This window comes from Solanum tuberosum, unplaced genomic scaffold (assembly GCF_000226075.1).
Source record: "Solanum tuberosum cultivar DM 1-3 516 R44 unplaced genomic scaffold, SolTub_3.0 scf00132, whole genome shotgun sequence".
Lineage (NCBI taxonomy): Eukaryota > Viridiplantae > Streptophyta > Magnoliopsida > Solanales > Solanaceae > Solanum > Solanum tuberosum.
This window is the reverse complement of record NW_006239055.1, coordinates 711,846-738,680: the sequence shown is the minus strand read 5'-3', so window position 1 is coordinate 738,680 and position 26,835 is coordinate 711,846. Positions and strand designations below refer to the sequence as shown.

General features: G+C 30.2%; 3 protein-coding genes across 3 annotated transcripts in view; all 3 read left to right on the top strand.

The window, feature by feature from the left end:
• The window catches only part of LOC102586832 (uncharacterized), a 10,878-nt gene extending 5,977 nt beyond the window's left edge, over positions 1–4,901 (top strand). Inside the window, exons 5-6 of the mRNA XM_006351007.2 lie at positions 3,643–3,701; positions 4,484–4,901. Coding sequence (XP_006351069.1) covers positions 3,643–3,701; positions 4,484–4,619 — 195 coding nt within the window. The 3' untranslated portion in view covers positions 4,620–4,901. The remainder of the gene's footprint in view (positions 1–3,642; positions 3,702–4,483) is intronic.
• A 6,348-nt stretch (positions 4,902–11,249) lies between these two features.
• On the top strand, positions 11,250–19,548 carry LOC102597871 (gamma aminobutyrate transaminase 2-like). Its single transcript, XM_015310305.1, has 17 exons — positions 11,250–11,356; positions 11,519–11,600; positions 12,235–12,307; positions 14,095–14,192; positions 14,474–14,566; positions 15,197–15,270; positions 15,363–15,401; positions 15,710–15,798; positions 15,894–15,970; positions 16,686–16,760; positions 17,149–17,280; positions 17,698–17,785; positions 17,911–17,989; positions 18,163–18,253; positions 18,687–18,765; positions 18,875–18,990; positions 19,325–19,548. The coding sequence occupies exons 1-17, from the start codon at positions 11,340–11,342 to the stop codon at positions 19,397–19,399; spliced, it is 1,377 nt and encodes a 458-aa protein (XP_015165791.1). The 5' UTR covers positions 11,250–11,339; the 3' UTR covers positions 19,400–19,548.
• Positions 19,549–22,736: 3,188 nt separating this feature from the next.
• Positions 22,737–26,465, top strand: LOC102586501 (thiocyanate methyltransferase 1). The gene is made up of 8 exons (XM_006351006.2): positions 22,737–22,957; positions 23,039–23,169; positions 23,998–24,084; positions 25,191–25,291; positions 25,370–25,469; positions 25,822–25,868; positions 26,016–26,094; positions 26,229–26,465. The coding sequence occupies exons 1-8, from the start codon at positions 22,774–22,776 to the stop codon at positions 26,280–26,282; spliced, it is 783 nt and encodes a 260-aa protein (XP_006351068.1). The 5' UTR covers positions 22,737–22,773; the 3' UTR covers positions 26,283–26,465.
• Positions 26,466–26,835: the final 370 nt, after the last annotated feature.

Sequence of the window (26,835 nt, the reverse complement as noted above, 5' to 3'; positions counted from 1 at the left end):
ATAGCCATAAGTTCCTGATTGATCTCCATACACTACAATCATAAGGGCTGGTCACCCCCTCTGTCATCCACTTGTCCTCCATGCCATATTTTGCTGTTATTACTTCCTTCCATAGAGATACTTCTGGTGAGGCAAATTTCCACAACCATTTCATCATCAAGCTCTTATTCTGCGTACTCAGATCTCTGATGTTGAGTCCACCCCCTCTCTTGCTAACTAGCAACTCCTCCCATTTGACCAAATGATACTTCTTCTTATCTTCACTGCCTTTCCATAGAAAGTTCCTCCTAATTGCATCTAACCTCTTGGTTACTTTGGCTGGAATAGGGAATATTGACATCATGTATGATGGCAAGGCATCCAGGACACTGTTAACTAGAGTTAGTCTGCCACCTGAGGATAGATATTGACACTTCCAGTTCACGAGCTTCCTTTCACACTTTTCAATTACACCACTCCATATTCCACTTGATTTGCTCTTAGCCCCCAAAGGCATTCCCAAGTAGGTTGTTGGTAGTTCACCTACTTTCCCTCCAAGCTTGTAAGCTAAGTCCTCAATATTTGGTACTGTGTTTACTGGATAAATGAAACTCTTGTTCCAGTTTATGTGCAAACCTGACACAGCCTCAAAAATATTTAAAATGACTCTCAAAATTAGCATGTGCTCCTTTACAGCTCCACAAAATACTAAAGTGTCATCTGCATACTGTAGATGAGTGATCTCTAGATTGTTTCTTGTATTCTCCCTCACTTTGGAACCTCTGATCCAACCATTTGCTCTTGCAGTCTAGAGTAGGTTGCATTACTAACAGATGCACAAGTTTCTAACTTTGGCATCTCCAGACGTAGCATTAGTGTAACAATGACAATTAAGTGTTGTCCCAACTAGTTGGTATTATATATACGGATCATTTGAATCCACTATATTATGTTCTTATCTAAGTCGGCAATTTTGAAAAGATTATAGGTCTGTGAGACACTTTCTCGGTGTGATTTTCATTATAGGCCTACCACATCTTTTACCATCTTCGTTCATCAGTGTCACACCTATGAGCCGGTACTTGTGGAGGCTTACATAGGACACGGCCAAACCGCCTCATGTTGCATTCTCACATTTTACCCTTTGTGTGTGTGCTAGAACCCTTTGTTTGATGTAATCATTTCTAATCTTGTCCAATCTTTTGTGACAACATCCATCTTAACATAGGCATTGTACGATATTCATCTTGTGGATGCATTGAGTGCTAATATTTCTGATCTTACAACTGTTATGTAGACAGTACCTTTTACACTGTTGGGTATTTTTTCATCCCATGCTCCCTAAGTAAGCACTTGTCTGTTTTAGCTATCATCTTCTAATTCGTGTGTTACATCTTTTCTATCATGCTATTCTCTTGGAAGGCTGAGCTTATATATTTGAATTGTATACAAATATGCATCATAATCCTGTTTAATTTCACTATACCTTTGTTATTCTTATGGGGAGCTAAACTTGCGGCATATTACTTTTAGATTTTTTTGATAAAGTAAATAACTTGATTGGGAGAACCCCGTATACAAGCCGTATACCAAATGAAAAGAACCTACACCTATGTCTTACTTTTAGTTGTCCTAAGCTATGTTGCTCGGACTCTTCAAAAAATGTCAGCATGTGCGTGTTGGATTCTCCAAAAAGTAGTGTATTTTTGGAGAATCCGAGACCGGGTGCCGGCAACGAAAGTCGAAGACGTCCGTGCAACTTAGGTCCTAAGAACCTTGTACCAATGAAAAGAACCTACGCCTATGTCTTACTTTTAGTTGTCCTAAGCTATGTTGCTCGGACTCTTCAAAAATGTCAGCATGTGCGTGTTGGATTCTCCAAAACTAGTGTATTTTTGGAGAATCCGAGACGGGTGCGGCAACGAAAGTGAAGAGTCCGTGCAACTTAGGTCCTAAGAACCTTGTACCAAATGAAAAGAACCTACACCTATGTCTTACTTTTCGTTGTCCTAAGAACCTTTCTCCTCAAAGTGCTTCTCGACAATTCCAACTTTTGGTTGAGTTTCTCACCAGTTTCTTCCGTTGACTCAATCTCATATGAAAATAGCATTTCACCGTGGAATCTTATCGTTCATATTATTGGTTACCTCACCCTATTTAGGTAACAAGTATAGATTTGAGCCAAGTCCCTAGTATACACCTACAGTAATGGCAAACTCCTTAATATCTCCTTATATTGATCCTTCACTTGTGACTGCTCTTTTGTACATGTGTTTTATGAAATTATATATTTGATATGAATTTCTTTCTTCTCAAGCATCCATTGACAAACTATTTCTTGATGCTAATACCATTTGAAGATCCTTCTTTCTTTCTCTATAAGTTTTCATCTATCTTTATAGCAAAAATTTAGTTTCTTGTGGATCTACAGCCAATATCAAAACTATCCATCTGTCACCCTTCGTATTGTCTCTTTATCTTTGCTTTTTTCTTGTACGACTCATAAGTTTGATACCATGACAGTTTGCAAAACTTTGAAAATCTTCTTTGTTCTTACTCTCTTTATTCCATTTTATCTGATATCATTTTCATTTTAGTCTATTTGAAAAATAACACCTTTCTTTCTATATTTGGAAACGATTTACTTTAGGCATCCTATTTTACTTTAAATGATATGCTTTTGTAGCCACACAGATGTGATGGCATGTTTGATGCCACAAGTTTCAAAAGTCTTTATAATTTTGAAAATGTTGTATGTGCTTACTTTCCACATTTAATGTACATTTATAATTTTTGTTGCCATACTACTACAACCACTTCAAGAGCTTCCGAGCCTCTATAGGGATACCATCCGACATGCTTTTCTACTCCAACATTTTCATGGCATCCTTTACCGTAGAACTAATTCTACGAGTGTAACTAAGGTTTCTATATGTCAAGGACCTATGAAGGTCTGTAAAGCTATCCTTGTCATTTGTGTTGAGTGATTGATCTATCTCGTCATTATAAGTTGAATGCTAGATGTTCAATATATAGTTGCATCATTTTCCATATAGATCTAACATATTATGTAAGTTTTACCACATTCTTATTTAAGCTAAAAATCCAGTTGAATTGAAAATTTCTCTAGGTTCAAACTTCTAATGAAGCAAGTTTTGTATCTCTATAACCCTCAATTAAGATTTGTCATCAAATGGCTTCGTTGTGGTTAGATTCTGAAAATTAAAATGCACTTCTTCTGTTGCTCTTTTTGTGGACATGAGTATTGGATACCCAGAAGTTTTTGACAAGGGAGATGGCTAAGACGAAATTTTAACAATCTGAATGATGGAGTTTTGAAATTATTTAGTCTTTTCTAAATTTCGTGTTTTGAATAAAAAAGTAACATGTATACTTAAGATGGCTTGCTAATGTGACTCATGATGGATTCCAAGTTTCAAGAGAGGAGGAACCAAGGCTTCTTCCGCTTTAAACAACTACTTTATAATGACTTCTGATTGAATGTACAGGCTGAATTTGGTCTCCGAGTCGTTTATAACTCATTAAGAAGAGTTCAATCTTCAAGTTGATTTCCACCAAGTTTGTTTGTGAAATGCAACAATAGTGCAGTAGTTAGTAGCACTTCCAAACGGTATCATAATGTTGACTTTCTTGGATTTGCAGGTGAAACATGTGATAGAGAAACCTCACAATGACCATCTCTCACTGCTAGAAGCTAGCAGGTACGAAAAGAGCATCCTTTTTGAATGAATTGGGTATACAATCTCCATGTCAAGTTGAACCAGTTCCCTTGTATGTTTTAGCAGGGAAACAAGAACATCTGATGTCTTGTACACTTTTCAAACATCTATAGGTCTTCAATAGTCATTCTTCCATTTTGTAGTCAAGTTGATTTGTTTCTTGGCAGAAACTGCTTTTTATGATATGAAGTTCCCTGCCTTGGTGCAGAACTGTGTAGAAGTGACGTGCTGAAATGAAATATCATGATACGACATAACCTAGCTATGTTCTAGATGTTCTACTTCATATTTTTCGTAAAAGTGGAACTAGTTCTGAATGTGTTTTTTATCATCATACTTCATAACATAGGAGTGCATTGTCTTGTTGTCCGTCCATGCTAGTAGTCGTAGTATTTCTCTTGTAGTTTCTTGTCCTTCGATTTCTCTTACTATTTGTTGTTTCTTGTACTTCGACTATCGTATTATTTTGTCATAGACCTATTTGTTACTATCTGTTGTTTCTTGTACTTCTTTAGTTTTTTCTGAACTGCTTTGATCTGTTACTTTTATTTTTATTTTTTTAAGGTGAGGGTCTGTCGGAAACAACCTCTCTACCTCTGAGGTAGGGGTAAGGTTTGCGTACACTCTACCCTGATCTAGACCCCACTTTGTGGGGAACTACACGGGGAATGTATGTGTGTTGTCATATTGCGTGTTTTACTGTATCCGTGGTGAATTCTAACGGGTGGTTGATCCCCTTTGAATTGGTTTTGCTGGTGATGTAGGCTGTGTAACATGGACATCATTTCGCAAGTGCAGCAAGTTATTTGCTTTGCCTTTCATGATAGCAGATTGCTTATGGAAACATGTCAAGAAGCCAAGAATCTTAGGAAGATTGTTACTCTCTTTTACTTGGACTAATGAATAGCAACAACTTGTGTTCATAGATTCTTTGCTATTGAATATGTTCTCTGTTGATTAAGGGGGGAATATACACATGCTATGGCAAATACTGCAATGCAGAAATGTTGTTCATACTCATGCCATAGAGGTAGATGTCTGTCTCGTCGATTTCGACATGATTTATAGATGTATTTATTTTTGCATGAGGTTCAATGCTTCCTTGTATTTCTACATATATCTTGCTCTACTTAGTTGAACAACTATATGTTTTGTCTGGTAATGTAAAGCAAAGTTCATCTATATGTCAATCTACTAAAGTATAATCTGTCGGCAGAATGACCTAGAAGACCCTTGAACTTTGACGGATCTGTTTGTCAGCTGGATCCTCTCACTTATCACTTTACTTGTATTATTATTTCTGCTACTTGTTTAGCTGTACTGTTGTATATATTTGCCCCACCATCTATATAAACCTTCCTCTCCAATATCTTCTCTCCACAAAACCTTCTTTTCCTTCTTAATTTTCACACTAGAACCACAAATTTCATGAAACATTCAAAAAGTAGGGGCGTCGTAATTATCTCTGGAAGTCACCCCTACAACCCCTTGACTCTTGCGGGCTACGTTCGTTCCTAACCGCGCGCGGACCGAGCTTAGAGCGTGTGAAACTCATCACTACCTCGTAAGGGCGTTGAGGCCATAGCATGTTACACGAAAGCGCCGCTTTCTTTGTAGTTTCGTCACACAACTGCCCGCCTAAAATAGCAACTCGCTTTGTAGTGTTGTCACACAAGATAAGCACACCGCCCGCCTGCTGGCCGAGCGAATCGAAGTTATCTTCCGGACTGAAAATTGAACAATATTGTAAATTGAGTAAAATTGAAAAAATCTAATTAATGGTTTACTTAGTTTGGTATTGGAAAAATAACCTGATTATACTAAAGTTGATTTGGTTTTAACTACAAAAACTTAACCTAAGATCAAATCAATTTGACATTATATATATAATTTTTTTTAAATTTATTTTATATTAAAAATATTTCCTTTGAAAAAATTTCTAAATATTTTTTTTATTTTTTCATAATCATATTTTTTAACATATTATTTCAAGTTTTTGAGATTTAGAATTTTGAACGGTCCAATAAAAGTTATCGTTCATAGATATTAATGATTTAATAAATCTCAAATCAAAATTAAATTAATACTAATGCTAACAAAAAAAATTAATCCAATACTAAAAATAACAATATTGTTGAATATTGATTCTTTATATTTATATTGATTTAGACATTTAAAATTAATACAATATGTGATTGACAATTTGAAAACTTACATAATTAATATCCATAAAAATAATGAAAGAATCTGTTTACTATTTTATACAAAATATAAAATATAATAATTTATATATGAATAGCTAATATCTACATAAATTCATAACTAATCCTTGCTACTAATGGCATAATGTCAACTAAGTATCAAATAACTAGAGCCGTTAATATGGGCTAGGTTCGTTGGGCTGGCTGCTGGCCTAGCTTAATATTCGTGATTTAACAGGGCTAGGTTCGTTGGGTTGGCTGCTGGCCTAGCTTAATATCCGTGATTTAACACGGCTAGGCTATAATTTTTGGAGCTCATTTAAGAAAAAAAAAATTAAGCTCGATCTGGATAAGCCTGCTGGTTTGTGGGCTTGAGCAATACGGGTTGGACCGGTCTGTGGCTAGATAAAAAATAATTTTAAAAAATAAAAATAAAATATAGTATTAAAAATAACAAAAGTCCAAACTTAAAGGCTATTGAAAGTTTGAAATATTAAGATTTAGAATCATCAATCGTAATGTACTTATTATTCCTCTTACACTGTATCATCAGAATCATCATTCAACATTGGTGGACGTATTCTCACCAAGTATAAAAGTTGCATCCATCATGAAAATATTCAAACACTTAATTATAGCTATTCGAAATTGGTTGCATGATTTTTCTCAAACTAATAATATTTTTTGTGTATATTTAAATACTATACGTAGTTCTTAAATTTAGCTATTATTTAATGTTTCACTAATTGATATTGCATATAAATTGTAGATGAAAATGAAGATATCTTGTCCATATTTAAATTAATATTTTTAAATTATAATTTAATTTTAAAAAATATAAAATAATATATTTTAAAAAATGGACTGACCTAACACAATCCACAGTCTCCAGCTTGATTTGACCCGTCAAGTCTCAAAACTTATATAAGCTAATCCAAAGAGAATGAATCAGCCCATATTGACAACTCTACGAATAATCAGTACGAAATAAGACAAGTGAGGAGACATGCATTAATGAGAACACACGGAAGAAACAAAGGGTTTTGATTAAAGAATTCAAGTAGGCAAATGGACTGACACATGATATAATTAATAATCACAAATTTATCATATTTTACTTTTTCATGCTAAGATTTTGTAAGTGCACAAGAATATAATAAATACAAGAAAAATTATGAAATATTGAAGTCTAGAGAAACAATTAGAAAATGCACAAAATGGGGGATCGTTGAAGAAGAAAACTTCAAAGAATCTTCACGCGAACTTTACTAGAATTGTAGAAGGAAAAAGGAGAATAAGCAAAAGAAGTGTCGATTCTTTTGAAATTGTAGAGAATGAAAGATACGTTAATTTCTCCTATGAGAACCCTTTCTAATAGTTGTATTTTCATTATATTTATTAATTTAATATATATATATATATATATATATATTAAAATAATTATTATATGAATTATTAACATAATTTTATAAATAATAAATAGATAAATTTTAAATAAAGACAAGGATTAAAATCATAAAATCTGATTCAACAATTAGATAACTTGCATATCTACTTGTAATATATAGGTTTGATGTGATGATTGAAAATTTAAGAGGAAAGAGAATTTTTTGTTATTATCAACATTTTTTGATTATTAATTCATATTTTTGACAAAAAAATTGCTCTATCTTATTAATTAAATATTTGAAAAAAGAGATCAAATGCAAAAGGAGTTAAAAAGAATAAATAATGTGAGTATTTGAAAAGGGAAGGTAAGAAAACAAAACAATATTTTCTTGATTTTTCCATTTGGATAGGGTTAAAAGAATAAATTAACATACTCTAATTTTTTTTAAAGAAAAAACAATATTTTTATTATAAAAGTCTAAGGCAAATACTGTTTATAATTTGAAAAAAAAAATTATAAAAAAATTATCACATTATTATACATCATTTTATGTAGATCTGAAAACGAAGAATAAAAAAAATGAAGAGCTCTCTATTCTATAATGGCTCGAAAGAGATTTGGCTTCCCGAAATTTAATTTAAAAATACTATCTTCGTCTATTTTCAATTGTCATCATTTCCTTTTTAGAGTTAAGCGATAAGTACTTTGTCTAATATTTTACGATGTATTATTTTCATCATATTAATATGTAAAAAATTACAATTTATAGTACTTTTCGTATAATTTTTTAATATCTAAATTTTTTGTTTACAATATTGAATTAATGAAATCTAATTTCACTTTGAAAATTAGTCAAATTGACTTTCGAAAAGCGCAATATGACAATTAAAAGTTGACGGAGGGAGTATATTGGTAGTTCAAATATTAATAATTATAGGGCTGAGTATGGACATTTTGGATTTTGGGATTCAAGCAAATCTATCTTTGATCGTAAATTTTTCATATATCTTTTAAATATTTTGAATTGTCAATTTTATGACTTATAGTACTTTTTACGTAGTTTACAAATATATAAATTTTATTTTAAAAGAATTGAAGATTTCATACACAAATTTCAGATCAAACTTAAACCGCTTGACTTTCTAAAAACGAAATGTATCACATAAATTAAAATAATAATAATAATAATAAAAAATTAAAAATAAATATGTTCTACAGCAAAGTGTACTATTCATAAGTTATTAAACTCCACTACCCAAGGAAGATGTGATATGGGTATCAAAATTGAGGCACATAATTAATTACTCCATTCTTCTTATTATATTAATTGTTCATTTTTCTATACGTCATTTAGAAAATTTTAAATAATTTAAAAAATATATTAATTTGTTCTTTATTTTATTTTATTTTCTTTTTTGAAACTTTACAACTTATTCACACTTTTTTTTAAAAAAAAAATTAATTAGTTTTGTTTAAATTTTGTACATTAACAAGTACTCTTCTATTTCATATATTACTTTGTCTGTGCTGACCTGGTAAGTTCCTTAAGAAAATTTTAACTAGAGTGTGTTTAATTGAACTAACATTATTAATAATGCTTTAAAATTATAAATTTGACTACTATTACTTTATGTAATTATTTAATATTATTCTTAAGAATAATATAGAAAAAGTATAATATTTTTTTTTTATCTACTAAAATGGTCTGAACAAATAAAATAAAATAAAAAATCTATTTTTCTATAGAATACAAATAAAATAAAATAGATCAAAATAATTTAAAACAGCTATTTTAAATAGCATGAACAACCAATATAAACAAAGGAAAACGAGATGCTATAAAATTTAATGAAGTGCCGTATCGTATAGTGTATTCCCTCAAGGTACAGAGTTCCATCAATAAAGTATTATCCAAAGTCCAAATAGCTATAAATCAAAAAAGAAATTCTTTGTTTTTATAAAAAAAAACTACGATTAAAATTTATAATTTTTTATTTATTTTTACAATTGTTTTTTTAATAAAAAAATGTAAATATATTGTATACTTATTTCCAATTCCACAGTGCCGCTGCACCTCAACCACCACTATAGCATGGCCTCCATTCGTTTCTTTTTCTCTATCGAATCTTATTCTTAATAATCATTTATTATCACAATTACATGGTGGGGAAAATGAAGATCGGTCAAAAAAAATAAAATCAATAACTTTGTTGGAATATTATTTTCATCGGAAATAATAGAGAGAGAAAAATATTGTTTCTGATTGTTCTATGCGCTTAAGGAGGGTGGTGTATACATTATTTTTGCCATGTCAGTGTTTTGTGTCTTGTTGGAATTACTTTTGAATATATATAAAGTGTTCAATAGGACAAGGCTAAATTAATTAGGTATCTAAGTGAAATTTACGGATAACTTTAAAAAACTGTGTATGACTTAAGCCAAATAAAAAAATATGATAAGATTTTTGGGACTTATCTTCCTCGATCATGTGCATGCGGCTCAAGACATGGCTTGCTGTCTTAAAACTAATCACATGCATGATTAATTAAAAATAAATAAGGATGGGGGGCTAGGGTGAGGGGCTTATTAGGGTTTCATTTGATTCTCATATAACTTATAGTCTAATACCTTATTAGTTACGTGGAATTATAAGTATTTATTTATCCTTAATTAGATGTATTGGGTTCGAGTTGAATACTCCATAGACCAAAAGTATTTTAAAAAAATAAAATAAAATACCATCAACTAAAATATGAAATAATTTTTTTAAGAAAAGTTTTGTGATTTTCAATTTTTTATAAAGTTCAAAATTAGTGAATAATTTATGGGGTATAAATTTTTGCTAAAAATTTAAAATCAAGACGTGATTTATTGGGTTAATTCAAACTTTTATAAATACAAAATCAAGGTACAATAATTCAGGAGATTTAAGCATTTACAAATTCATACATAAATTTAAATAGAGCTATTTTTTATCCGAATTTTATGTTTTCATTAAAGTATAACTATTTTATTAGAGTTTTTTTTCTCTAAATTTTTACATTATTTAAACGGATGGAAATCCATTATAATTGCATTTTACGTCAAAAAGATTTTTTCATTGAGTAAAAGACTATGATAATAGGACCCTAGTTAAGTCTAGATGAGTCTCTGGGCTTTCATCAGTCATAGTCTAGGGAAGTACTTATGCCTTATCCCAAAATAATATATACACAAATTAAGTTATAAAAAGTATACACCAAATTTAAGATTTAAAATTTATATTATAAAGATATACATAAAAATGACTAGGTATATTAGAAACTTGATTAAAGACTTATAATTTATTTTATGTTAAATTAATAGTTTTTTATGATATAAATAATAATAAAAAATAATAAAAAAGTGATTTGGTGTTGATGAATGGTATCGCACTAAATTTGATGTAATACTATCCACGAACTAAATTAGTGTTGCGTTGGAATCCCAAAACACTAAGTTTTACGCCAAAAATTTTTGATGTCAGAATTGATATTGAGTTGAAGATGGTCTATTGCTTACCATCTCCATCCCCTTTTTAAATCAATTATATTAGCGTATATTGTATCAACTATCAACGGAGAAGGCACGAAAAAAATTATATTAGTATATGTATATTAGTTTTGTTTGTATTGTGCATTTGCTACGAAACTCAAAATGTAACTATGATCCGATAAGTATTAAATTAGTGGGAAAAAAAGAAATTATAACATTTCATAGTTTTTTAAAACAACAAGTTGTGCATAGTAAATACAATTTTGACATTTATCAAGTTGAGTAACTTTTCCTACTTATTACTATAATCAAACAGACAAAAATAATATAATATTCTATCAATATTAAATTTAAGTTAAACTAAGCAATGGTCCCTCACAATATTTTCTTTATATATACTTTTACCCTCTACCTATCTCTTTATCTCTTTTCTTTCTTCATCCTTTTTTCTTCTTAGCATTTTTCTCCAAAATTTGGCTAATTATATAGTCATAATTTTCAAAAAAGCTTGAAGTAATGGGAGAGGTTAATGGGTAAAGTGCATCAATCATTCTAATATGAGGAAAAAAAAATAGTTTTCTAATTTATTATGATAACATTTTGTAATATTATCGTTGTATTGAATAAAGCTCAGTTACTTTAGTACGAAAAATGTTATAACAAGTAATCAAAATATGTTCACATTTAATTTGCAGATTTATGGGACATGATATGTTGGCACCCTTCACTGCGGGATGGCAAATTGATATGGGACCTTTAGTTATAGAAAAGGCGGAGGTTAGATATTTTCGTCCCGAGCTTTAAGTTATATGCATTGTTAGTATAATTTTTTTAAAGTATTATATTTGTAATTTTTTTTTAAAAAAATTGTGTACATTGTGTTAAGTCTTGCTTTGATTTTCTAATTGTAGTAGAAGAATAAAAGCGTTATCGTAATTATTTTTATTTTTATGGAAGAAAAACATAAATCTCATTCGTATTTGGTTGTTTCTTTATTAGAGAAAAAGGTTGGAGTTTTATAAATTGAATATGTTCTTCTCGTACAAAAATACAGTAGCATTTACTATGTAGTTGTTTAAGTATCTTGTTTAGGAGGAGATTATTTTTCTAATAGATTTTACATTGATTTTTATAATATATAGGTCACTTGATCAAATCATATTAAATAATACGTGTTATAGTATAATTATTTTTTATCATCTGATTTATCATCATAATGATGCGTAATTATCAACTTATACATCCCAGCATATTGTTGGCTATTTGTGATTTTAAAAATAAGATAAATTATATATTATAACAAGTAAGATTATTTACAATATGTTATATAACTTAAATTTGGTTGATTATTTACTTGAGAAATTTCAATTCTTTTATATGTGTTTTAACATTTGTGTAATTTTTGTTATAGGGTTCTTATGTCTATGACATAAATGGGAAGAAGTATCTTGATGCTTTATCTGGTTTATGGTGCACATCATTAGGTATACTTAACTATTGCATTATTTTTGTGTACACAGTTATATTTTTTGGTTATACTCTAAATATTTATTTATATTTATATATAATATACATAGATGCCATTCTTATGAATTTTTTTTTCCTATTGGCTAATTGTCTTTCATTTGATTCTGTTTTCTCTTTTGATTTATGGGGTTTCTCTTTAATTTGTGGAAGCAAATTTATATTCCCTTTGTCTATTTTTAGTTGTTATGTTATATTTTTCAAAAGTTAATTTGACTAATTTTCAAATCTAAATTAGATTATATTAATTTGATATTTAAACAAAAAAAAATAGATATTCAAAAATTATACAAAAAATACTATAAATTGCAATTTTTTGTATGTCAATACGATGAAAAATGCATCGTAAAATGTTAGTCAATTTTTTTATCGTTAGACTCTTAAAAAGAAAAGTATGACAACTAAAAATGGACGGAGGAAGTTCCTCCGTCCATTTTTAGTTGTCATGGTTTCCTTTTTTCGAGTTAAACGGTAAATAATTTGATTAACATTTTACGATATATTTTTTTATTATTGATATGTCAAAAATTGTAATTAACAGTACTTTTCATCTAGTTATTGTATATTTAAATTTTTTATTTAAAATATCGAATCAATATAATATAATTACACTTTAAAAATTAGTTAAATTAACTTTCAAAAAGTGTAACATAGCAATTAAAAACAGACATAAATAAGTAATAATTATGGCTTGAAATTTCGCAATGCAGGAGCATCTATCGGTTGTCACAATCTAGATATTCTCAAAAGATGCTGACCATATTTTTATTTATTTTGAATAGCTAACCCTAATCGTGGTATTAATATAAAATAATTTTTACTTTTTACAATACCCATAATGATGTATTTTTACTATATTATAAGCGCAAATAATGAGGAGTTTAGGGTCAATGTCAATCGATTGGTTTACCTTTTTATTCAATTTTCTCTATTATATTTCGTATTTTATTCATTTTAATTTATTTTTTATTTTAATATTTTCCTTTTTATATGTTATGTAATTACAAAAATAGTAGTAAAAATCAACTTAATATTATAAATTTAATTAATACTCAAAATTTTATCCATACTACATAATTGAGATTGAGGGAGTAACATATATTATTTAATTACATTAAGAGTATCATAAATCACAATAATTAAAAACTTAAAATATTAAAAAAACATATTAAAATGTGATTAATCCTCAAAATTTCACATGTGCCAAATAAATTGGGATAAGGGGACGTAGTAACATATATTATTTGAAAATTACGTTAAGAGTATTATTAAGCACAACTTAAAGTATTTAAAAACATATTAAAAATCTGATTAGCTGTCAAAATTTAACACGTGTCACATAATTTGGACAAGGGACATAACATATATTATTTAAAAATTACGTACTTATAATATCTTTAAAAATATATTAAAATTTAATTAACTCTCAAAATATCACATATGCCATAGATATTATTTGAAAAGTATGTTAAAATATAATAAAAAGAATCAATAACAAAAAATTTTAAAATTTTTAATTGACCTTCAAATTTTATCTATATCACATAAATTGAAATAACTAAACTGATATATATTGGGCCCGAGTTAATTAGCACCTCATTCTCTATGGGTGGATCAACCTAATAAATCTTTTCATTTTTCAACAATTACATTTATGGTGTGCTTGACAAAAAATGTAATTTATTTTTTATAAGATGCGGTTTTTATTTTAATGAATCTTATGTAAAACGAATCTGAATTATTGTAGGAGGGAGCGAGGCTCGTCTTATTGAAGCTGCGAATAAACAACTCAACACATTGCCATTTTACCATTCATTTTGGAATCGTACCACAAAACCTTCTTTGGTATATATATATTAGCAAATTCTTAGTTCAATAATTTGGCTATTAATTTATTATTAGTAATACTCCTTCCGTCTCAAGAATATTTATTTTGCTTCTCGAAAATCAAGTTGTATCAATTTCTACAAACATTTTAAGTTTAAGATATTGAATGAATTTGATTTAATTGAATTACGAAAATTAGTTGAATTGATTCTCGAGAAGCAAAATATAATAATTATTTTGGGGCAGAAGGAGAAAATTACTGATTGATTAATTAATTTTATTTTTTGAAACATATACAGGATCTTGCAAAGGAGCTCCTAGATATGTTTACTGCAAAAAAAATGGCAAAAGTTTTTTTCACAAATAGTGGATCAGAAGCTAATGACACTCAGGTTTGTTAATCAAATGAAAATTTTAGAAATCGCAAAGATAATAAATATAATAAGGTTTTATAACTATAGTTTCGATAATTACGCTCCATAACTATAATTATGTTTGCTATAAAGGCTTCGATTGTATATTTTGCTTGTCCGTTTGTATATTTCCCTTGCCCGTCTGTAACAAATATACAAAAATGGTAAGAATATACAAATGGAGATTGTGGTATGTATATTTCGCTTGCCCATTGAGTAAGTATATACAAACTCTGTATTTATGCATTTAGGAATTTTTGAGAATTCTGTTTATATATTTCGTTTGCCAATATACAAACAAGATAATTTATTATGATTTTTTCATAAATCGTATACAAATAGCTAGGGTAAGCATATACAAATTCTGATTTTTTTACAATAAAAATTCGAATTGTACAAATTCTGATTTACACAATTAGAAGAATAGCAAAATTTCACGAAACTATAGCTATGTTATATAATATACTTTAGATGTTTGCCATTTCGCGTAATTGTTTCATAATGAAAATATTATGTAATTTGATATGTTATAACATGATATTTATTATTTATTTTAATTATTATTAAATAATTAACCTTTGACATTACATGTTAATTATATATCTGTAGGTGAAGTTGGTGTGGTATTACAACAATGCCCTTGGAAGGCCAAACAAAAAGAAAATTATTGCTCAAGAAAACTCGTAATCTTTTTTCTTCTTCTTTTTTTTTTTTTTTGTAATATGCTTTTTTTTAAAAATTAATTTAATTGGCTGACACAATATTCTTCAAACAGATACCATGGTTCCACTTACCTGACTGCTGGTCTCTCTGGGTAATATACTGCTGATTTTTATTTTCTATAGCAATATTTGATTAAACATGAAATTTGAATAAAAAATAATAATATTCTTTGTATATTTAATTTTTTTAAAAATTATAATTTCAAATAAGTCATGATCATTTTAATTTTTTTTATAAATAAATTAAAATTACAGAATTTTCAATTTTTATCAACTGTAATATTTCTCATGATTGAAAATTTTCTACCATTAATTTCAACTCAAATAAATTTTACACATGTCAAATTCAATTTATTTTAACTCGTTCATAATTAACTCAATCTCATTTTTTTTTTTGTAGGCTTCCTATACTACATCAAAAATTTGATTTGCCACCTCCACGTATTTTGCACACTCAGTGCCCTCATTATTGGAGCAATCACTTGCCTGGTATATTTTTATTTATTTTCTCTTCTTATTGTATAAAATATAAAATATAATATTGATCTTATATTATATGGTCTAAAATAAAATATGTATGTCAGGTGAGACAGAAGAGGAGTTCTCAACTAGGTTGGCAAATAATTTGGAAAATCTTATACTCAAAGAAGGGCCTGAAACAGTAATTTCCATCTACTTTTATTCACTTATTATAATGTTTGTTTTTTTAGCATAAGGTAAGATATGCGCAAATCTTATTCTTACTTTCTTGAGGTCAAGAAACTATAGACCTTTAATAATTCAAGAAAATTATTTTTAAGAAAATAGTTTGAAAAAGAAATGGAAGAGTAAAAATTTATAATAAAAATATTGAAGAAGAAAAATATTGACGGTATAAATATTAAAGATAATCAAAGTAGGAGAAATACAATAGTAATAAAGTCGAAGAATGTGAAAGTGCTAATGTAATAGTAATAATATTGATAAGATTACAGATAAATGCTCCAAATTAGAACTCTGGCCTATAACTGTTTAGAAAGACAATGTTCTACTACCTACTAATCGTCCTACCTAGCCCTATCTCTCCTCAAATGTACCACCTCTCGAACCTCTTCATCACTGGCATCTATGCTCATCCTTCTTATTTTCGAACTATCTTAGTTTTGCTTTTCACATTTTATTTGCCTGTAACACCTACACCTTACCCTATATATTTTTGTTCCTAATTTCTTCCTTCTCTCTTTTAGTATGTCCTCATATCAATTTAAGCATTCAAAATTAGTAAACTTTTTATTATATATATAAAATGTAAGTAAAAATTTATTGAATTTACGTGAATTCATCTCTAAATCCGCTCATAAATATTTTATGTTGTTACTTTATTACTTATTGATCAGGTAGCTGCTTTCATTGCGGAACCAGTCATGGGAGGAGCAGGTGTCATAGTTCCTCCGGCTACCTATTTTGATAAGGTCTGATTTGTCACTGCCTCTATCTCAATTTATGTAATGATATTTAATCGATTATGGAATTTAAGTAAGAAACAAAATTTCAAAAATATGTTATAAATATATTTATGTGATTTTTATTCATCTCATTGAGGATAAGATCGACATTTTAAAGTTACAGTATTACTAAATATATAAAAATATCATTTTTGGGAAATGGTACTTCTTTCTATTTCCATGCCCAAATTAAAATTCTAACTCCCTCTTCGTCTCATTTTTCTTGTAAAATACTTCCTACATTATATCTTCGTAAATAACTATAAGAGCATTTTAGTTATTTAATATTCATTTTAACTTTTAAAAAAATATTGATTTGAATTGAAAAAAATAACTCCTTCCTATTTATTTTTAGATCCAAGTTGTTTTAAAGAAGTATGACATTCTCTTTATCGCGGATGAGGTGATATGTGGATTTGGAAGACTTGGGACAATGTTTGGCTGTGATAAGTACAACATTAAACCTGATCTTGTCTCTTTGGCAAAGGTAAGTTAAACAACTATAGCTTGAATTTAATTTATACACATTGATAATATTAATTATATATCTTTTTATATTATCAGTATATTTTAAACATGTTATAACGAAATACATAATAATATTTTTAAGTAATCAAATTAATTAGGGACATAAATTGAATATCCTAATAGTGAAAATACTTTTGTGATAACAGATTAGTTATCCATTTTACTAAATTACCAATTAATACTTATTATTAAGAGATGTATATGTACTTATCTAATAAGCTACTTAGTATGATTATGCAACATTTGTTTATATTGTTAGTACATAAACTTAAACTCGAGTTAAAAACGTGCACCAATAACATCGATAATATTTATGTAATCAGATCACTTCAGCTTTTGAATAATTTTTACATTTGTCTCTCTTAACCGTTTTTAGGCTCTTTCTGGTGGATATGTGCCAATTGGTGCTGTGCTTGTAAGCCCTGAAATTTCCAATGTCATACTTTCTGAAAGCAACAAAATTGGTGAGTATACTATAGTAGTGTGATTGGATATTTTGTTTACCTAATTTGTCAAAGTTTTTAAATTTTATTATATTTTTTTGTGTTAATTTATTTATATAATAATTGTTTTTTTTTTTTGCAACTAGGTGTTTTTTGCCATGGATTTACTTATTCTGGGCATCCTGTTGCGTGCGCAGTTGCGTTGGAAGCCCTAAAAATCTACAAGTATGTAACTTTTTTTTGATTTATTTATATAAAAAATATGTTATATTTAAACTTTTTTCGAAAATAAATTTCCATTGAACTGTAATACACATTATCAAGGTCTGATTTGATTGTTTTGAATATTTTTTATATCATCGATGTTATTAAAATATTTAAATAATTATATTTTTCAGAGAAAGAAATATTCTTGAGGTAGTGAACAAACTATCATCAAAGTTCCAAGAAGGCTTGAAAGCATTTGCTGATAGTCCCATTATTGGGGAGGTAAAATACACTTTTTATACTTTTAAGTTATATACATCGATGTTTTGCTTATTATTATTGATATCTTAATTTTCTATAACATATTATTTATCATTTATTTTGTATTAGCCCTTATCATCAATGATTCAACGCTATTAAATAGTATTACCTGTAATTAACTTTTAACTTTTATGTTATGTTGGAATCAAAATTTTCATTAGAAAAAAGTAAATATTCATTCAATATGCAGTATGTATACATAAAAAAACATATTAACCTATCTATATAGTATAATTTACCAACAAAAGAGTGATACAATTTGACTCCCCTCATGCAAGAATATGCTTCATCCCTAATTGATTTGATTATATAAATTATCAAAGCATAGAGCCGACACTGAATGCATAAAACTTAACCTAATATTGTTATTCACTCTTTTTTTTTTTTTTTACAGATAAGGGGAACTGGTTTGGTACTTTCTACGGACTTTGTAAATAACAAATCTCCTAATGATCCATTTCCATATGATTGGGGTAAGTTTTTTTCTTCTTTTTTTCTTGTTGCTTTTTCAAATTAAGTTAAAATTTAAAGTTCAATTATATTTTACAAATTATTTAATTGTTCATTCTTTGGTTAATTAAGCTGTTGGTACATATTTTGGAGCACAATGTCAAAAGTATGGAATGTTGGTAAGTTTTTCTGGTGATCACGTAAATATGGCTCCTCCATTCAGCATGACTCTTGAAGAACTTGATGAGGTAATAAAAATCACTTTTTATTTATTAGAAATATTCTAAGATATTTTTTGAGTATGCAATATGCCTTGAGTCGAGGGTCTTATCAGAAAATAACTTCTTTATTTGTATAAAGTATAGTAATAAGATCTGCTAACATTATGAAAATTACTTTAGATATGTTATTATTATTGTTTTGAATATATTTGCCTATGAATTTGTGGAAGTAAATAAATTAAGAACTCTTTTATTTGAACCGAATATTTACACCAAGTCATACTTAAATAGAATAGACATTCATTTCATATAAATTGAAATACAATTAAACTCATTATCATTTTTTTTATTTTTTTTGCAGATGATAAGCATATATAAGAAAGCATTGAAGGACACTGAGAAAAGAGTAGAAGAACTTAAGGCTAAGAAGAAGTAAAAAGTCAAGTCAAAAGCTTGATGATCCTAAGAAAGAAAAGAGAGGAAAAAGGATCATTTTTAGTTTCAATAAAACTGTCTTATTGTAGTTTGTTTGGATGGTTGTCAATCGTAATAAATCGAATAATATCGTATTGCTTTTCATAAAAAGAATGCTTAAATTCCTATTATGTGACATTGAAACGCTGATAAATAATGAGCATATGAGTTTCACGATTGTGTCCACAAATCGTGGTACTAATTCACAACTCGTAAGGAAAAAAACTTACAACCTAGGTAAAAATAATAGTCCAAGAAAGTATGGAAATTGTCTTTGGTGTGAATACTTCTGGAGTGGATGTCAGTGTTTGAAACTATGTCTCAAGTGGGCACCGAGGCGAACCCAGGATTTGAAGACGACATGTACATCAACGGTTAATGCACATTAGTTAAAGTATATATTACCAAATATCGATTCGTATGATAATTTTATTAAACATAAAAATATAAACTACTGTATTAATGTATAAATATAAATTAAATGACTCTTTTAAATAAAGTTAGCTTTGTGGAGTGATGATTTTAAATTTCACTTTGCACCATGAGGTCGCAAGTACGAAACTAGTCATCGAAAAAAAAGAAAAATAACAAATGAGATTCAAACCCAGTCCCTCGCGTAAAGAAATTCATCGTCTAAACTAGCAAGCCTAATAATATATATATATATACACACACAAACATAATTTTTCAAAGTTAACGGGTGCACGCGCACCCTGAAGGGCATACATGAGTCCGCCTCTATGTGGGAACAACCACTAACATCTCCATCTAGTCGCAATCATAATTGTCAATTTGTCATATAGGCTGGAGATGAAAGCTCTAGCTCTTGATGAGTCAAATTTAAAACTTTACCTCAAAAATTCACAAAAGGTAGAGTAGGATCAATGACGTAAAGGTAAGTTCTAATTTTTCCTTTTAACTTACCTTTTCCAATGATTATGATGAAAATCGCCCTATGTCGCCTCTGCACTTCCCCAAAACGTTCTTAGTTGATTATGAACAGTTTTTGGTTGTTTTATGTACTTTTAGCGATATATTCTGGTTTAGAGGGAATTAGTTTGGGCCACCGTAGCGGCATGCGCCCTCGCTGCAGCGGCTTGCACGAGGCAGAACCTCAAAAATCCTTCAAAAATAGCTCATTTCTCCACACACCTCCAAACCTTAACGTTCTTAAGTAACCCATTCATGTCAAGTTCTATATCGAGAGTTCTACTTATCCAAATTCACTTCTGACAAGTCCTACAAACTCCTTAATGTCTTAGCAATAACGAAATTAGACTTTACTTAGATGTTTCCCCAATCCTTTCCCCGGATCTCTTGATCAAATCTTACCTCACTCAGATTTCATCCAAGCCTAGTCTAGCCTGAAATTTATAACTCTTCAAATCAACCTTTTCTCCCTCATTTTCTATCACTAATGACTCACCCATAATGATTGGGAGGATCGTTACAGTACAAAGGCCTCTTAGATAATTGTAATACAATTTGAATTCAATATTATACATTGTTGTGAATTCGATAGTTGTTATTATAGAACAAGTATAATACATTTCTAATAACGTAAACTAATTTAAATACTACTTGAATGTTTGAAATTCACAATAATACTTATAATATATTTGTATTAAAAATGTGTCAGTTATATATTCACCACGTGCATTGAAACATATATACCTATAATATGTAATTATGTATAATATATTGAATTCAAAATGTATGACAATTTTTTTTATTTTGTTCTTCTTGATAACGATGTTAAAAATATATTACACCCGAATTTAAAAAATTCAAATACTATTCAAATTAGTTGATGTGTTATTACATTAAGATCATGTTAGAAATGTGTTATAAATGTAAGAGAAAATACATAAAAACACCCTCGAACTTGGCAGCAAAACTTACTTTAGCACTTTAACTTTACGGATAATTATTTACCCCCTAAACTTAATTCAAGTGAATTTAATATCACCTTACACATACAATACCAGTTTCATACCTATGGGTGAAATGCACGCGCGCCACTTAAGCGCCACCTCTATGCCACATCGATGACACGTCAGATAATTGGAAAAAAAATACTTTTTCTTTATTCTTACTTCCCCACGTTTTTTAAAACTTTTGTTTTCACTATTCACCCATCCTCTTCATTATTTCATATGGGTTAAGTTCTTAACATCTAAAATTTCACTCTGACCGATTCATCCTATTTTCCATTACTTTGTAATTATTTATTATTACTTCCATCAATCACCATACTTTCTTTTTTCAGCTAAGTGAAGCTATCAACTTATATCAACAATGACGCTTTTAAATTTGTGCAAAATCAGTGTGCTTAATTTTTTTAGATCTGTTGCTAATTTTCGTGTTTAACTTCCTAATGCATATCCAAGTTTAGAATAAGTAATGTTTAAAGTTAGATGATTAATTATTTTTTAAGGTTCTGACACTTTGTTAATTCTTTTTTAATCAAATCATGGTTAATTTTTTTTAGAGATTTGTTGTTTTGATTTGAAACTTTCTCTTTTATTATAAACTACTTAGAAAAAGGAGAAAATCGGAGATATAGGATGAAGAAAGAAATAGAGGAACAAGAGGAGAGGTGTGGAGGCTGTGAGGAAGAAGAAAGAATTAAGAAGAAAAGAAATTGGTTGGGTTTGGGGTAATGGGCGTAAGGAAGAAGAAGAAAAAATGGAAAAAATTGTATTGGCCGAAAAGAAAAAAAAAAAAGGGTCCCATTTAATTTTTTTTCTTTATTTACGCGCTGATATTGTTATAATTTGCCACGTCAGTCATTCGAGTGATATAAAATTCACTTGTAATAAGATAAGGGGGGTAAATAATTACCCGTAAAGTTAAAGTGTTAAAGTAAATTTTACTGCCAAATTCAAAGGTGTTTTTATGTATTTTCCCTAAATGTAATTCGCTATTTCTCATAAGAAAAATAAGACTAATATGAGTAAGAGTAAAATATGTACTATAACTCATACGTAAGACTATATAATATATGCTCCAAATTATAGCTACTTATAAAATTTCTCCAAAAATTAAAAAATAATTCATTTAAAAAACAAAACGTGCAATTTTATGTCTAAAGATCCCTAATCTCAAAATTAATTCGAATGATCGACTCAAATCAACCCGTATAAGAACTGTCATTGTTGACACAAGCATAGATGGTAATCAGTGTGTTACATCCTCAGGCTTCATCATTGACGACTCATTTAAAGGATAAAAGGTATAATTTTATGGCTAAAAGATCCATATCCATAGGAAAAAAAGTCCAAACCGTGACCCGACCCGACCCGGCCCGAATTGCCATCATTGACACAGGAAGTGATGGTAATCAGTGTGTTACATCCTCACGCTTCATCAACGAGAACCCATTTGTCTACCTGCTACGGCCTTCTCTTCAACACTTTGCCACTAACTTCTCCGCTCAGTAGACTAACAATGGCAAGAAGCAATACATCAAACCCTGAAGTCGACAAACTGCAACAGCTAATTCATTCTGACCCTTCTGGTAAAACCCCCTTCTTCTTTTTCTCAAGAAAAGTTGAATCTTTTTATCTCAATATACAAATTTGATTATCTGTAATGATAGGTGGTTGGGATAAATGTTGGGAGAAAGGAATGACACCTTGGGATTTGGGTCAGCCTACCCCAATTCTTGTTCATCTTCATCAAACAGGTACCCTTCCTAAAGGCAGGGCTCTGATCCCTGGTTGTGGCAGTGTAAGTGTCCTGTAAAAGCCCTTTGCGGCAATTTTATTGTTATACTTGATGATTTGTCTTATAAGAAAAAAAAATAGGGTTATCTGCAATTTAGCTTACTGGTAATGTCCAGATATTGAGAGGTTAGCGCGATAGCTCCCAAGGGTGTGGCCTAGTGCTCAATGAAGTGGTTGGGAGTCATCGGAGACGAAAAAATACTAGATGATTTTTCGCATTTGTCGTAACCTTGGTTGACAAAGTTACCTGGTAGCTGTTGTTGTTGGGAGGGGGCATATATCCTGTGGAATTAGTTGAGGTGCGCGAAGCTAGTCTGAACACCAGGTTCACAAAACAAAAGAAAAGAAATTGAGAGGTTTTCCATAATTATGGAATGACGGCTGAATTCTATAGTTTCTCTGAGTTTTCCTCGTAAGAAAGTCAAGTAGAATGTTTTCTTCTAATCAATACACATCATGAGCTCAGCCACTAGGCTAGTGTAATCCCACAAGTGGATTTGAGGAGGGTGGTGTGTATGCGTACCTTACCCCTAAGTTGTGAAGCTAGAGAGATTGTTTCCGTCTTTCCAATAGATCCTCAGAAACACGCCATGAGATCAACCATGTATTTTTGTATGCAAGAAATGAGTCCAATATTGTCATCAGAAGGATATTATACACCCAAATATTCATGGGTATAATCATCCGATTTGGTCTTTCAGTTTTTCCTTTTGTTTCATCACACGCAGAACCACCTTGTTGTACTGCTTAATTGCACGAAAAGCTTCTTTTCTTTCTTTTTACTGTTCTGGTACTGTTTCTTTTTGATTAGTTGAAGTATATGTTGTGACAGGGTCATGATGTGGTGGCAATTGCTAGCCCTGAACGCTTTGTTGTTGGCTTGGATGTATCAGAAAATGCTATTAAGCAAGCTACAAAAGTAAGAGCTAATACTTTTGTTTTCCTTGATCTGGTTCTCCAAAGTTTCAAAGATTAATGTTACAAGACTGCAATATTATGCAACCTCTCTGCTTAGTCTTCAGTACTTGCCTGCCTTTTGAGGTATAGTTTACTTTTCAATGCAATGTGCAGTGGAAACTAAATGATTTCAAGACTGTTTTTGCCATAGGTGCATCTTTGGCTAAAAATTTCCCTTCTGCAAACAAGCATTTGAATGAACATCTCTTAAAAGATTATGTTGGAAGTCTGTTTCTCGTGGACTAAAAGAGATATGGCATATGGCATTTGTCAGAATCCAATTAGGAAGGCGTTAGGTCTATAACCATTTGAGACAATATGGTGGGAACAATTTCTAGGAGATTGGGTGATGGAAGGTGTAATTCATCTTTAATGGGAAATGTCCTTCTGATTGTATACCTTTATGTTTTCTTTGTTGCTCAACACGGGGGGAAGGTGATGTTTGAGGGTAATGCTTTCTAGGAGATACCATTGTGGTGTAAGGAAGGAGCTTTGTTTAGGTAATTTGGCATGTTCTATAATCGATTGTAGGAAGAGGAGTATCGGATCCTTGAGAGCCAAATGTTATGTAATAGAAACTGACTGGGAGCTAGAAGTAGCCAGCTACAGATTCTGAATGAAACTCAAATTTTCTATTGCATGTATATTCTTATTACATTCTCTTTTGTTTTATTGGGTGGATAATTTTTTACATTCTTCGATCACTTAGCTATGTCTTTCTCAGTTTGGTTGTTGATTGTGCTCCTTTATGAAAATCGTGAATTTTGATCTTGGGTGTTTCACCTTTTTGTCCAGAATTTTGAGTGACACAGAAGCTCAATTATGCTACTGACATTTAATATTTCTATTGTCATTGTGGTCAAAGAAATGCAATTCAGAGTAGTACTCTAGCCAACACAAACGTTTATGTTTCATTATTTGTCTGTTGTTCTTGAGGCCCCTTTCCAATTCTTAGTTCTAACTTCTTGAATTGGTTCAGAGGACAGGTTTATAGTAGTAATTTGTTGGTTTAGTTCATACATTCTGATGCTTTCTCAAAGTATCTACACATTTTTTTGCACGAGGTAGCTGTTCTCATCATCAAAAAGTGCGGAGAATTTTGCTTTCCTAGAGGCAGATTTCTTCTCCTGGCGTCCCACTCAATTGTTTGATCTTATCTTTGACTACACGTAAGATTGGCATGACCATGTGTTTTCTTATCTTACGAAATGACCAGTTGTGTGACAGCATTACTTTCAAATTGGCAGTTTCTTTTGTGCCATTGAGCCAGAGATGAGATCACGATGGGCCAGTAAAATTCGAGATCTTCTAAAACCAGATGGGGAGCTTATAACACTGATTTTTCCGGTTTGTCAATAGTTCTTTTGCCGTTAACTTTCTTCCCTTCTCGTTTACAACTTGTGATCATTTAAATTCTTCCAATATCATAGGAAGTTTTATGTTATGCTCATGAGATACAATAGAGGATCCGTTAGTTTTCCAAGTGAGTATCCTATAGGATATCAATGAAATTGTCAGTTACATGCCCTCTTTACCGCAAAGGTGAAGGGGGGAAAGATAGTTGTGTTGCAGGTCGCACCTACTATATGCTAAACAGACTGGTAGCTCACTGTAATAATTGACCATGAGTTGGTAGATTGGCTATTCTTGACATTATTTCCTTTTATTTCTTGGTTTTGAGATTCTTGTTGTTTCTCAGATAAGTGACCATGAAGGCGGGCCTCCATATAAAGTATCAGTTTCCAAGTAATCTCTATTTTCTTCTAGTCTATTTCTAGATATGCTCCCCTCAAAGACTTCTCATCTTGTAGCAATAATGTCGTTGAATTTCAGCTAGCTTCTTTCTTGAGTTCATTGATACGAATGACTAACTTTTACAATTTCTCTGACTAGTTATGAAGAAGTTTTGCATCCGATGGGGATCAGGGCAGAGTCGATTGTGGAGAATCACTTGGCTGTTCCATCGCGGAGAGTGAGTAAATTTGCTTAGTGTTAGGCAGTGACACTTGCATAGTTCCTTCTCTGGGAAATTGTGTATATCTCTTTAGACAATTTCTCCCTTTGCTAGGAGTCTTAAGTACGATGCTTTTCTTGTTGTCTTTGCAGGGAAGAGAAAAGCTGGGAAGGTGGAAGAGATCAATATGCAAGTCCTTGTTCTGAATATCATTTCACCTTGCAGTTACACAAGATTTTCTATATGTGATATCGACATTTAAAGGAAGTGAACAAATAACAAATCATTGTATTGTCACATTACTAATCAAACACAACGCATGTGTAGATTACTATAATTCTCCTCAGCGAGTTTTCATATTATGAAACGTATTTATGATTGCCTCTTCAGAAATAGTATTGAATGCTTCTTTTTCTGTATAAGCTCTTTTCATTAGTGATATTAGTATCTAACTTATATGTTATGTATATGTATATGCAAATGTAGCTGGTGTGTTCTATATTGGTTGGTAGAATGAAATATTGTCTCTCAGTATGATTTTGGGTAACTTTTACTTTATGGGTTAGCTTTTGGGATTGCATTAGAGGTGTATTTGGTATGAAAGGAAAATGTTTTCTTAGAAGTTACTGAATCATTTTCTTACTTATTTTCTGATGTTTGGTTAGAAAGGAGTAAATGTTGTCCCAAGAGCAGTTGCGTTTAATTGAGGCAAATACTATGATCCCTGACCATTATTCAACCCGAACTCAACTTAGAAGT